The sequence below is a fragment of the Ursus arctos genome, unplaced genomic scaffold (assembly GCF_023065955.2).
Source record: "Ursus arctos isolate Adak ecotype North America unplaced genomic scaffold, UrsArc2.0 scaffold_26, whole genome shotgun sequence".
NCBI classification, from domain to species: Eukaryota; Metazoa; Chordata; class Mammalia; order Carnivora; family Ursidae; genus Ursus; species Ursus arctos.
This window is the reverse complement of record NW_026622941.1, coordinates 26,821,257-26,835,980: the sequence shown is the minus strand read 5'-3', so window position 1 is coordinate 26,835,980 and position 14,724 is coordinate 26,821,257. Positions and strand designations below refer to the sequence as shown.

Genomic DNA, 14,724 nt, shown 5'->3' with positions numbered 1-14,724 from the left:
TTTTAGGAAAAAAACTAGATTAAAAAAACAATAATTTTGAATACTTGGAATCATATTTCTAATAAAAGGAGAGACAGATTATTTAATTTTGATAATCAGTTTCAAAACTCACAATCGAGTGAACTTATATCTGATGACATAGTTTTGGAAATTCATTTTTATTTTAAGATTTTATTTATTTATGTGACAGAGAGAGACAGCCAGTGAGAGAGGGAACACAAGCAGGGGGAGTGGGAGAGGAAGAAGCAGGCTCATAGCGGAGGAGCCTGATGTGGGGCTTGATCCCAGAACGCGGGGATCACGCCCTGGGCCCAAGGCAGACGCTTAACCGCTGCGCCACCCAGGCGCCCCAGTTTTGGAAATTCATAATTGCTTTGCTGCCTTATCTATTTACTTTTTAAAAAGTGGGTGTTTCTTCCCCCACTATAAATGTGAAACATGTTCATTGTCACTGTATTTGCAAAACTTTGGGAAAAGATTACTGCTCTTATTTTTTCACTATGAAAGAGGGTAGCTTTTTTCTCACCATAAAAGTAAACATTCTCATTATATTTGTCACTCGAAAATCTGGAAGCGCCAAAAAAAATAAAATTAATTCGAGATCCTAGTAGCATTTAAGGACATTTTAGTTGAGATTATACTGAATATGGTTTTGCGTCTTTTTGTTTTTTGCACTGAATATGAGTGTTTTCTCATGTCATTTAATAGTTTATAAAATGAGCTTTAATGCCCTTATACTAGTCTAACACATGTGCGTATTATTGCTTATTTTATCTTTCCTCTACTATGGAACATTCAGATTGGTTCCAGTTTTTGCTACCCTAAATAATACTACAATAATATATCTGTACAATATTTGTGTGTCTCTGGTTGTTTTCTTAGAGTGCCAGCTTAATTATCTTTGTGAGGAAGTCCTCAAGAATCTGCCATTAATTCTAATATGTTCTGTTAAGGGCTCTGAAAACACTTCAGAAACTTACTTGTATATGAGAAAACTGATCCGTTCTGATTTTTGAGCCCCAGTTCCCTGTGGCCCAAGGATTAAAAATAACCTTTTATTCCAAAGCATCTCCCACTTAATTGTCTCTCTCTGAAAGCACGGAAACAGGAAGTGAGAGGTGGTAGCTGTCCATACCATGAAAGGAAAGGAATGGATCAGATGCTTGAATTTGGATAGATATGACAGATGTTCTCTTGACCGTATTTCCTGGGTATATAGTGGGAATCAAAGGCAAGCTGACAACATTTTAATTTATTATGTTTTAAAGAAATACTTCCAAGCCTCACATACCTGCCATGATTAATCTACCTTTTGAATTACTTTATAATGGGTTAGAAGTCACGCATTACTATGTGTGACTGAAGAGAAATATTGTTTAAAGGCAACTCTGGGCCCTACTTAGGAATAAGGTATAACTACATGTCAGTCACTTTGCCTCCATCAAAATAAAGTTAAATGGCAGAATCTAAACTGGTTCTTGGATATTTAATAAATATCTGCAGAATCAGAGGCTTACTGGAAGTAACACTCACCCCGACAGGAAAGTTCTGAGTAAAAACCAGGAGCAAGAGTGGCCATATAATGGAAGTAAAGCTTGGCCTGGGCCCAGATAAGACCACTGGAAAACTGGGATGCACTAAACTTATTCATTCAACAAATTTGGTTGATGACCTACCAAGTGGACAGTGGTAACACATGAGAGTAATGACAATGGAAAGGTCTTAGACTTACAAGTGAAAGGGAAAAAATTGGGGTAATAAATGTGTTACCGGTTTTGGCCAATCTGATACACTTGAGAGGATGTTGTGTTATCTGCCAAACCCAAGACTCTCTTACTCTCACTGAATCGGACATTAGGGGAGCATAAAAGCAGACAGAATTACTAGGAAATCACAGTTTTGTGGGTGTATTCCCTGAAGTATGGCCCTGTCTTGGAAAGTTGATTGTGGCAGCCCACATATTTGGAATAACTGACTTCTAACTTTCTCCACAAATTCTAACCAAATAGAGGAACATTAGAATTCATACAGAATAGTCTCACTTTTAAAAAAAGATGTTGCAAAAATGTTAAACTACATTATTTTGCTTTTAGGTAGAAGCCCAGGAACTGTCCATTCTGCATGCTTCTATCTGGCCACATAAGTCAAACACTTATGAAAGAATAATGAGTGCCTTTGCTACGAAACCAGAAATAGCTAGAAATGTGAGCAGACATTTCCATACTTCAATCTCTTGAGAATTTTGATGCTCTAGTAATTGTTTCCTACTAAAACACTAATACATACCTCCAATAGCTTCACTGCACCAGTAAAATCTTCTTTAGGGAGAGGACAGACTTTTAATTAAAAAAAGGAAAATACTTTTATTCTGAGCGTGAATTTAGGAGACCGTGTGAAGAAAGGCTTAGCAGAGGGGTGGGTCTGTGAGCCTGAACATTTACAGAAAGCTAACTGTGTGCTGGACCCTATCGGGACTACCTTGAAAGATATGGAGAAAAGGTTTAAAAATTACAACTGGAAGATATCTACGGGACTAGAAATGGAGAGTCCTAAGCATTCAGGGATTTGGCAAATGGCTGCTGGTTGGTTTTTTCTTGGTTTTAAGTTACAGTCGAGCTCCGGTTTAGTTATCTCTACATTGGACATGACCAGTTAATGGCTATGTTTTGGATTAGTCAAAGTAAACCACTGATTATTTTATGTTTTACATTAGCAAAACCTATGAAGGAATTCTACTTTGCCCTTTTAACCCATGTATCAGCTTTGGTCTCTCTGCACCTTAATTGAGTTATGATTGATTATTACACTCCCAATTCAAGATCCTCTCCAAAATTATTCAGAATTCCCAGGTGGCTAATTTTTCAAGGTCGCCTCTGTTCTTGCTTTTTCTCTAGCTCAGTGACGCCTTAAGATTATTTTACAAACACATATTTTGTCTACCATGTTTAGGTATTCAGTATCAGAAGGCATTTTTCTGGTCCTCTATCTAAGAGTTGGCAGGCAGATTTCTTCCTAACATCCATTCTTCTGTGTCTTGGTAAGTCATTCAGATGTTCTCTCTTCTCCATGTAGTCCCTGTGCCTCAGCAGAAGATTGTCTTACCCCAGCCCCAGGGAAAGGCTTATTGGTCTAAGTGCACTGTTATCCTCTACCCAGCAGTTAGCTTAGATCTGGAGTTTCTGAATAAATCAGTGCATGGCATACCTCATGCCACAGGAGTTGGTCCAGAAATGGACATGTAACTTAACCCAGGCTGAGGAGATGTAAGGGGAAATTTGCTGAGGATTTCCAGAAAAGAGGTTTCATCCATTTTAAAAGAGAGCTTCAGGGAGAGCCAGCAGGTTGCCATGAAGGTTGCAATGATAACAACCATTACAAAACAAAAACCCAACCATCTTATCATAACTGGGAGAAAGCCAGAACAAAATGGGAGAGCTAAGAGATTCAGAGACCAATGCAGCCGGAGCTCCAGTCAACTGCTTATCACTAGGGTCCTGGAGTTTTCCATTGCATAATTAACATGTTATCTTTTGTCTTCCAAGTCAGTTTCAATCGAGTTTTCTTCCATCTGAAAGTCACCTAACAATACAATTGTTTGTAGTCTTCCAGGATCTGGTCTCAGCATGGCTTTCTAGTTCTTAAAAACTCACTTGTTTGGGGCCAGGGAGGTCACCCATTTGCAAGTGTGGTTGGTTCTCTCTGGTCAGACTGCCCTTTCTTTGTTTGGTCTCCTCTCTCTGGAGAACTCATGCTGCATTGTTATCATGTTTTACAGGACTATCTCTGTCACTTGACTTGGTTATCTCATTTTTATCTTCATATCTTTAGTGCCTACCACACATGTGACCCCCAAACACGCACTTCACTAAGTGCCCAGGATTAATAAAAATGACAGGCAGGATGCAAACCTGAAGCACCGTCTGCTCTGTCTATACCACACACTCATCATCTAGATCAGTGCTGTCTGAAACTCTCTGTGATACCAGAACTGTTCTATGCCTGCCCTGTTCACTAACGCAGCCAGCAGCACACGCGGCCTCTGAGCACTGAAATACGGCTAGTGTGACTGAAAAACTGAATTTTCAAGTTCATTATGATCATTCATTTGAATTTAAATTGCCACATGATCTAAGTAAAAAAAAAAAAAGTAATATAATCTAGGAAGTTTTCTATTTGTTTTGTTAAATACCATTCAAAAGTCATCTATTCACCTAGTTTAAAAACATAATCTTAAGGCTTGTCTTTATTTTGAAATTTTTAGTCTCACAATGATTATGAGCAATAATCCCTTGCACCTCCCAGATAGTCAGAAATGAATGGCTGGGCCACCCCTTACCTGCACACGGCTCTATCGACAGCAACCAGCCATAGTGTCCTCACATTCGCAGGCCAGCATCCATGATTTGTATGGTGGAAGCTTTTCAGTTTTGGAATACCCCAAAATAAAGCACATCTTTTTTTCCCCATGGAATATCTTTTTGTAGGTATCAAATTCCATATAGTGCCAAGAAAGTGGGTATTTGCATAACCAAAGCTTGTTTTCAATAGGCGATAGACTCTGCTCGTTTTAGCAATAAACCTTTCTGTTATAAATGACAACATAGAATGAAGGTAGATGTTGACTTAAAAAAATAATCAAACATAGGGTGCAAACTTCTCAAAATTTTTGAGATGTCCAAGGCACTCAAGGAATAAAAGTACTAAAAAAAGAAAAAAAAAAAAGAAAAAAAAAAAAAGAACCCACAAAAGGGCCATGCAGACATGGTGTTTAACCACAGATAGATATTAAGTTTTTCAGCCATATAATGCACAACAGATTTCTTTCCTCCCATAATTCTTTTAGGTAAAATTTACGGAGAAAAGAAATCTATACAATAAACTCTAATTAGCCTAACAGTAAATGTGAGGCCATAGGGGATAGTGGTTAAAGCCATACCATACCTAATAATGTCAGACTTGGATCTGAATCCAGAAAGACTTGAATGGGTGGAGAGAGACAGAGGTGGATAGACAGACAGACAGACACTCCTGGGTGAGCAAGGTAGTATTACCCCTTTTTATAAGGAAGGAAACTAAGGCTCACTAAAGTATGTGTCTTGCCCACTGTCCCACAGCTAATAATTGGTAGGGCTGAGATTCGAACTCAGGTCATCTGCCTTGAAGCCCATGATCTTTAAGCACCATCTGAGAACAGCAGACAGTTCCCAGGGGGTACTGATGCTGCTGGTCTGGGCACCACATGTTGAGAACCACTGTTTACAAAGGTCAACAGCTGACAATAAATAGCCGAAGAGTGGAAACAGGTGTAGAGATTTCGTAAGCCAGCTTTACAGAGAAGTTATATATATTACAGTGAAGATTTCCAGAACAAAAGCAATGTTGCTGTCTCTTCGAAAAGAATAGTAGGTCGAGGTTGTGCTGACCACAAGGCTCCCTGCCACGATATTTATCTAGAAATCTACAAGCCGGCTACAGAGCTAAAAAGACAGGTCTGCTGTGTGATAAAAGCAAAGTCCGTTAGGGATATATAACTGAGTGAAGCTGTCGGAAGAGGGTTCTGCGAGTTCATTCTAGATTTCAGTTTTATGCCATTTAGCCTCTTGGTCTTATTAAGAACCACTAGTCACCATGAGGCTGCCGCGTAAGGTAGAAGCAAGCATCTTGGTTCAGGAGCCAATCTAAAGTCTGACTCTCTCATTTACTAGCTGGGTGACCTCTGATAAGTCAACACCTCAGGTCTCAGTTCTCCCCTCTATAAAATGAAGACTGAGGCTATGACTCATTCTTTCCTCACAAGGCTGTGGCTAAAATCAATGAGGTAAGGCACGAAAAAGCCTTTGAATGGTGTCTGTGTGTCCTAAGTACCCAGTAATGGTCAACTACTGTTATTTGTCTCACTGCCGAGTCAGGCCATGAGATACAGGAGAGGCTTTCCTGATTCTGCTGACGATCAGCGGTACCCAAATCTCATCCTGGTGCCTGCAGATAGATGTGGTCAGCGGGCTTACTGGGTGTCTATGGTGTGATCCCGCCTTCATTGGATGTGAGCGTTCCTACACAGGGAAAAGGAGACTTTGTAAAAACAAACAAACAAACAAACAAAAAAACTTATTTAAATTTTCCTTTTGCCAACCCTAAATGACCTGTATATTCCAAAAGAGACTGTAAACCAGACACGTGCCTTTTTTCATAAATGAAAATCCCGGGGAATCTCTGTGGTTGTTCCTATTTCGAACACTGCAGACTAGAGCTTACGAGGTAAAGTGACAACGAATTGAAAAGGCAGAATTCGAGCTCAGATATGCTTGAGACCAAAGCCAATACTACCTTCAAATTTGTAAAACATGGGAGACTATACATTATCCTTTTTTGAAGGAGTGAGATGGTTTCATACCCAAATGCTATTTACACGTATCATATTTCATTTTGCATGTCTTCCCCTTAGAGGAACCTACGGGATAACAGAAATACCAAGTTGCCCAGAACAAGTGTAGAACACCTAAATCTTGTGGAGTTTGGGCAACTGGAAGTATTATCACGTGGCTACTTACTAATTGTATCTACTTGGAATATAATAGAATAGAACATCCAAAAATGGAGGGTGGGACAGGAACTACCTTGAATTTAGAAGAAAGGTCAGGGGCACCTGGGTGGCTTAGTCGGTCAGGTGTCTGCCTTCAGTGCAGGTCATGGTCCTGGTGTCCTGGGATCAAGCCCCATGTTGGGCTCCCTCCTCAGTGGGCAGTCTACTTCTCCCTCTCCCTCTGCCTCTGCCCCCTGCTTATGTGTGCTTCTCTCTCTCTCTCAAATAAATAAATCTTAAAAAAGAAGGAGAAGAAGAAGAAGAAGAAGAAGAAGAAGAAGAAGACGACAACAAAAGGTCTGAAAGGGTTCCACTGAACGGTGACAGGTCTTGAACCTGGAGAGTCCACTCTGGGGGTGTTAGCATTTCGATTCTTACTCAGTAATTTCCAGAACACAGAGTATCTGCTCATTTGCCCTGGACAGGGCCTAGGCTCTCTTTCTTCTCTTACAGGCAAACGGCACAGATTTCTATGAGCTGTTGGTTGCCATCTTGTTCTGTCTCCTCTCCTCTACCCGCCCAGGCATCTTGGCCCCCACTTGCAGTTCTGGGGCAGTCAGGGAACATTGTAGTGAGTCAGCTTGCCCCAAGGCTCTTCCCCTATGGCATACCTTGCTATTGAGGATCTGGAAAACCCTCTGCTGCGTCGTCTGGCCAGCCTTGGGCCTCACGAGGATGTAAATGACTTTCAGGTCAGGGCTGGTGCGAAATAGCTTCTCCATCAACACTTTGCCCATGAAGCCTGTGGCCCCAGTAATGAGAATGGACTTGCCGTTATAGAAAGCTGCAATCATGGACATGGTTTTTCTCTTGTCTTTTATAGCTCCGGAAAGAGGTTCCTGAAAAGGCAGAGAAATAACATCACATTCTCAGAAGTTCTAAGATGCAGTCAATTGAAAATGTTTCTGGGCCTTCCAGGAGTTCTGAATGCTGAAAAAAGGTCAGAGTGAGAGCATCATACTTGATTGACAACACGATTCATTTCAATCAATATTTATTGAGTCCACTTTGCATGCCAGACTTTATGCCAGGAATCGTGGGCAAAAAAAAAAAAAAAAAAAAAAAAAAGTGAGTAAGACATGGTTCCTGCTCTCAAGAGATTGCTCATAGTCTAACAGAGGAGACAGACATCTGAATAGATCACTGAATATAATACGTGAATGCTCAAGCAAAGGGATTACAGAGGCGGAGTGTATAGCAGGATCTGGAAACTTCAGGAAGGCCCACCTGCCTGCCCCTATGGGTGATGATGAAGTGAACTGTGAAAGCAGGGCAGGGCTGGGGTAAAGGTGTTCCAGCCCTGAGGACAAGAGCAAAGGTGCAAGGTGTGGCCAGTCATGCTGCCTGGAGGAGACAGAAGGAAGTCAGTGTTACCAGAACGTCAACGATAAAGCTAGGACTGGCCTCCAGCCTATGAAAACAAAGCTTGGAACAACCATCACATTCTTTTTAAATTATGATGTCATTAGTGTTTCGGTTGCAGTTTTCTTTTGAGAAAATGTTGGAGCAAATAACTTGTGGTTTCACTTGAACTCACAGGCCCCGGCCTACCCAGCATTTCTGCGTAAATACATTTTTCCCTTCCATGAGCTGAAAAGGGGTGTAGTGCCACCCTTCCCCTACGTGTCCTCTCAGGGCTGAAACACTGCAAAAGACAAAGGGCAGAGAAGGTTGAACAAACGAGACCAGGACCGGAGGCTTTGTTAAGCTCCGAAATAGTGCCAGGTGACTGTAGGGGCTCCGTCCGCATAAGGCCATTGCCAGGAGCAGAGAGAAAGAGCAGGTCTGGGAGTGGGAAGCCAGAGGTGGCCCTGAGGTCCTGGGCCTCCCAGAAAAGGCACCGCATGCTCTTGACATGCCTCGCGCAGTGTCTGTCTCTAAGCCCGGGTCCAAAATGGCCCAGGGGATGGCATGGTGGAGAGCTTTGAATGAAACAGTGCTGGGGGCTGGGGGCGGACTTCTGCCTGTCACAACAGGTGCCCCGGGATCTGCAGGATGGCGGTGGGTTGATCTTGCAGAACACAACTCCAGGGGCTGGCCCGACATCAGAGCTCACGAAGAAGGAAAAAAACAAGTAGAAAAGTCAGCACCCTGCCCTGTCAGGGTCAAGGTTACTCTGCCGGCAACTCCTTCAGGAACTCCTTAACGCCTTGGAGTCCTAAGTTACAGATGGTCACGACAGTCATAATTTATACTGTAAGGATCTTGAGGCTGTTCTTGGACAGAAGTCGGCCTTTGGAGGATTTGTTCACTCATGAATTTACTCAACAAATAATTTTGAGTACCTGCCCTGCCAGACTCTTGCTAAGTTCTGAAGATAAGCAGCTGAGTGAGGCAAACAGGTCCTGGCACTCCCTCTAGCAGAAGAGGCCAGCAAGACAAAGATTGGTAGATACGTAAACAAGAGAATGATAGACTGTTACAGATGCAAATAAAATAATGATCAATGACAGAAATCACATCCAATCATCAACCCTATTCACTTTAGAAAGGCTGGATTTCAAATCATGTTAGTTATATCCACTGAGTTACTAATTAACACCTTTTATTGGGGCGCCGGAGTGGCCTAGTGGTTTCGCATCTGGTTCTTGGTTTCAGCTCAGGTCAAGACCTCAGGGCTGTGAGACGGGGCCCCATGTGGGGCTCTGTGCTCAGTGGAGAGTCTGCTTGAAGATACTCTCCCTCTGTCCCTACCCCACTTGCATGCTCTCTTTCTTTCTAAAATAAATCTTAAAAAAAATAAACTCCCTTTTATTGAGGGTTGATGTGAAAAATATTTTGAAGAACACATTTAGCTCTTGTGCAACATGGTAATTAATCATAGTTTTCTTGTTTGTTTTGCTTTTTACCATGTTGCAAAATGTTACTCATATTGCAATCTAGCCAATCATTTTCTCAAGATTTTCTCACTTGGGAAAAGTACTGAAGAGTCTTGCCTTGCCTGCTGGGAAGCTCAGGAAAGTGTGGAAGGCAGTATGACATCCTAGTTCAGCTCACAGGTTCTAAGCAAGACTACCTGAAGTCAAATCCCAGTTCTGCCACTTATTACCACTGTGACCTCAGGCACATCATTACTCTCTCTGTGCTGTAGCTTGCTCGTTAGGTTAATGGGGATAACAAAAGTATCCACGTAATAATGCTGTGGTAAGAACAATACGAGTCAACATATTACTCAAACTCTTAGTAATCAAAACAGTATTCTACTGGCACAAAAAATACACACACAGGTTGCGAGTAGAACAGAGAGCCCAGAAATAAACCACAATTATATGGTCAATTAATCTACAATTAAGGAGGCAAGAACATACAATGAGGAAAAGAGAGTCTAATGATTAAGTGGTGTTGGGAAAACTGGACAGCTACATGCAAAGAAGGAAACTGGACCACTTTCTTATACCACACACAAAATAAACTCAAAATGGATTAAAGACCTAAATGTGAGATCTGAAACCATTAACTCCTGGAAGAAAACACAGGTGATAATTTCTTTGCCATCAGCCACTGAAACATTTTTCTAGATGTAGGAGACCTCAGGCAAGGGAAAAAAAGCAAAAATAAACTACTGGGACCACACCAAAATAAAAAAGCTTTTGCACAGCAAAGGAAATCATCAAAACAAAACAACAAGGCCACCTACTGAACGGGAGAGGATATTTGCAAATGATATATCCAATAAGGGATTAATATCTAAATATATAGAGAACTCATATACGTGAACACCAAAAACCCCCAAATAATCTGAATAAAAATGGGCTGAGAACCTGAATAGAAATTTTTCCGAAGAAGACATACAGTGTCTAACAGACAGATGGAAAGATCCTCAACATCGTTTATCATCAGGGAACTTTAAATCAAAACCACAATGAGTTATCACCATAACACTTGTCAGAATGGGTAGAATCAAAAAGACAAGAAATAACAAGTGTTGGTGAGGACGTGGAGAAAATGGAACTCTTGTACATCGTTGGTGGGAATGCAATTTGGTGCCGCCCCTGTATAAAGATTTCTCAAAAAATTAAAAATAGAATTACCATATGATCCAGTAATTCCGCTACTAGGTATTTACCCAAAGAAAACAAAAACACTAATTTGGAAAGATATATGTACCACTATGTTTACTGAAACATCATTTACAACAGCCAAGATATGGAAACAACCTAAGTGTCCATCACTAGGTGCGTGGATAAAGAAAATGTGGCATATGGAATATTACTCAGCTATAAAAAAGAATGAAATCTCGCCATTTGCAGCAATTTGGATGGACCTAGAAGGTATAATGCTAAGTGAAATAAGTCAGACAAAGACCAATACCGTATGATTTCACTCATATATGGAATTTAAGAAACAAAGCAAACAAAGAAAAGAGAGACAAACAAAAAACCAGACTCTTAAATACAGAGAACAGCAATGTCTACAATAGCCCAACTGTGGAAGGAGCCGAGATGCCCTTCAACAGATGAATGGATAAAGGAGATGTGGTTCATATATACAATGGAATATTACTCAGCCATCAGAAAGGATGAATACCCACCATTTGCATCGACACTGATGGAACTGGACGGGATTATGCTAAGTGAAGTAAGTCAAGCAGAGAAAGACAATTATCATATGGTTTCACTTATTTGTGGAACATAAGGAATAGCAGGGAGATGGGTAGGAGAAGGAAGGGAAGAATGAAGGGGGGGTAAACGAAGGGGGAATGAACCACGAGAGACTATAGACTCTGGGAAACAAACTGAGGGCTTCAGAAGGGAGGGGGTGGGGGATTGCGACAGGCCGGTGATGGGTATTAAGGAGGGCACGTATTGCATGGAGCACTGGGTGTTATACATAAACAATAAATCATGGAACACTATATCAATAACTAATGATGTACTGTATGGTGACTAACATAATTAATTAAATAAATACATACATACATACATACATATAACTGATGGTTGCCAGAGGGCAGGTGGGTGGGGGGATGGGTGAAATAAATAAAGGGGATTGAACGTACACTTATCATCATGAACACTGAGCAATGTAAAAATTGCATGCGAAACCAATATAACACTGTATGTTAATTATACATCAATAAAAAAAAAGAAAACTCTTAGAAATATTAGTTACCTATAGTATATACTCCGTAAGTGTTAGCTAGTAATATTGTCACTGGCTATACATTTTTCCTCTTAATAGTTCCTGGTTTTTCCTTTTGACATTTATTTTAAGTGCTCTGTCTTATGCATTTTCTACACCCTCTTTTGGAAATAGGAGGGGATTTACAACTCAATCAGTCATCAAGCCAAGTAAACTCTTTTGCCCAGATGCAACTCTGCTGGCTGATAAGCCTTGCTAGTTCCTTCACACATAAAAATGTTTCAGCGCCACACTCCTTTCGTCTGTTAGGTATACACGAGCATGGTGGGCAGGGGAACACAGAGGAGAAACTGAGTTTGGATACGGTTATTTCCCAACCTCACTTGTTCTCAAGATGTCAGATGCTTGTTTTGCACTCTTACATGCTTTAATGGCGTCATATTTTCTAGAAATGCGAACATACTGTTAAGATAGTTTGATCCCAGACACAGTTCTGTAACCTGTGATAAAACATTGTAGGAAGCAGGTAATGTATTTCTAATGAGCCCATTTCTTATGGGACAAAGGAAGACTTGATGTGTCCCTAAAGAATCGCATTTGCCTGCTCCGTCTGGAGTCCAAATACTTCTCAAGCACAACCAAGACCACGGCAGAGCACACAGAGTTCTCTGACAGGAAAACAGCACAAACCAGTGCTTGGTGGCGCTCGTTACCTGATTGTCGGGAGCGGGAGTGCGGCCAAGACTCTGCACAAGGCAAGTGGTTCTGAAAAATGTCTGACAATTCCTCACCCTCAGATCGAAGCTGTATCAGAGATGTTTCTTTTACTTCTTGCCTCCACTCTCAATATATGGCTTAGTTCCTGGCCCCAGAAACTCCTATATAAAATTTGGCTTTTGGGGTGCCTGGGTGGCTCAGTCAGGTAAGCGTCTGCCTTCGACTCAGGTCATGATCCCGGGGTTCTGGGATCCAGGCCCTAATCAGGTTCCCTGCTCAGCAGGGAGTCTGCTTCTCCCTCTCCCTCTGCTGTTGTCTCTCTCTCTCTCTGGCTCTCTTGCTCTGTGAAATAAATAAATAAAATCTTAAAAAAAAATCTGGCTCCCTGAATTCTGTTCTATATATTAAACTTGCAAGGTCCAGGAATTATTAACCCTGAATATAATTCATTAAAATAATTACGTTAATTATTTTAAAAATTAAAATAAACTTACATTCAGTAATGGATGATACACAACTCTGGAAGGAGGAATATGTTTAGGACCAGCTGACCAGTCATGGTTTGCCTTTCATACCTTCTGATTGCCAGTGTAGAGAGCAAAGGACAATTTGCTATTCCTCATGCTCATGATACGGCTTGTGAGAAGCCTAAGCCGCTTTGACAATTTCCAGAATCATCCTGTATAATGTAGCATATATGATGCTTGAACGAAAAAGGAGGGGGCCTCTGAAAGTTAGCCAGTGCCTTTTTACTGAATGCCAGATCCTGTCTAGACACTGGGAATAGTAGTGATTAGTCTATAGGCAGCTTCAAGATTCTTCCTTTCTTTTCTGGAGAATTTTTCTCTCCTTAAGAATCATTTCTCATGGTCATGAGTAGAAATAGCTAGTTTTTACTCTTCTTTTGGTAGTAGAATGAGGCTGTTCTCATTTCTAGAGAACAGATGTTAAAATACTGAATCATGAGTGTTGTGTCAAGTTATACATTTTTTGCAGGTTTCAGCATATGCAAATTATTGAGTGTTTCTTCTGGAAAATAAAAAATTAAGATTCAAGTACTTAAGGGAGACAAGTTTATTGATATTTCTTGATAGTCCTTTAGAGAAAAACATTTAAAAAAAAAAAACAAGGTGCTTTGCCCCTCAGGAATCTTACTTAACCAAGGTTTCTTGGTCTTGGCTCTATTAACATTTATGGACGGATAAATCTTGGTGGGGGCGGCGGGGCTGGTGGGGGTGGTGCTGTCCCGTACAACGTAAAGTATTTTAGCTGCATCCCTGGCCTCTACTTACTAGATGGTAATAACATCCCTCTTCCCCAGCCAAGTGTGACAATCCAAAATGTGTCTAGACTTTGCTAAATGTGCTCTCGGGAAAAATTGCCTCTTCTTCAGAGAATCATTGTTCTTGGACCTTCTTCAATGCTCATTTTATAATATTCAGTAAAGCACATTAAAAAGTCAAGATTCAAGGTTGAATTTCTGCTTGTGAAACTAAGGGCAAATATGATCCACTGCACCCCTATTTTACCTATGCTAAATCCTTCATAGCTACGTACATTTACCCAAGCAAATTACGTGCATAGCAAATCCTGATTATACTCAAAGTGGAGATGAAGGAAGGCTTCTGCAGATAAAGATGTCCCACTTTTTATTTCACCAAATTTCGTTTGGTCTCTGTGCTTTAAGTTAGACTATGAACCCCACCTTCCATACAGATGAGCCTCTCAATTTCATCCATCGAAACCGATGACAGGCAAATTTAGGAAAGAATGGCAACCGGACCAGCATGAGATCAGCTGAGGGAACCGTTAGTATTGTTGCTGTATCTTAATAATTCTATGGATAATTGAGCCAATATCATCTATATGTAATTCTGTGCCCCTTTTTTTTTGAAGATTCAAAGATGCTGTGTGTTAAGAGATAAGTCATGTGGGGGCGCCTGGGTGGCACAGCGGTTAAGCATCTGCCTTCGGCTCAGGGCGTGATCCCGGCGTTATGGGATCGAGCCCCACATCAGGCTCCTCCGCTATGAGCCTGCTTCTTCCTCTCCCACTCCCCCTGCTTGTGCTCCCTCTCTCACTGGCTGTCTCTCTCTGTCAAATAAATAAATAAAATCTTAAAAAAAAAAAAAGAAGTTTGGGAAATTGTTTAAAAAAAAAAGAGATAAGTCATGTTGGCAAATGGTGTGTTGGTTGGCAATGGACACAGTAGTATGGGCTGATCTATTGGAGAAAACTGATGCTATTTTGGAAAATTCAGCAAATGAAGTTTGTTCTGCTTCATCAAAATCGAACAGTTGAAATTCTTTCAATAAGTGTGCTGAATGAATTGCATAAATGCA

The 14,724-nt window shown here is 41.0% G+C and overlaps 1 protein-coding gene across 2 annotated transcripts in view; it reads right to left on the bottom strand.

The window, feature by feature from the left end:
* FAR2 (fatty acyl-CoA reductase 2) overlaps nt 1-14,724 on the bottom strand; it is a 53,359-nt gene that overhangs the window by 37,734 nt on the left and 901 nt on the right. The window contains exons 2-3 of one of the 2 annotated variants that reach the window (XM_044385579.3): nt 7,195-7,422; nt 6,009-6,053 (exon numbers count right to left, since the gene is read on the bottom strand). In XM_044385579.3, coding sequence (XP_044241514.1) covers nt 6,009-6,053; nt 7,195-7,422 — 273 coding nt within the window. The remainder of the gene's footprint in view (nt 1-6,008; nt 6,054-7,194; nt 7,423-14,724) is intronic. The other variant, XM_026502179.4, reaches the window with a different exon arrangement.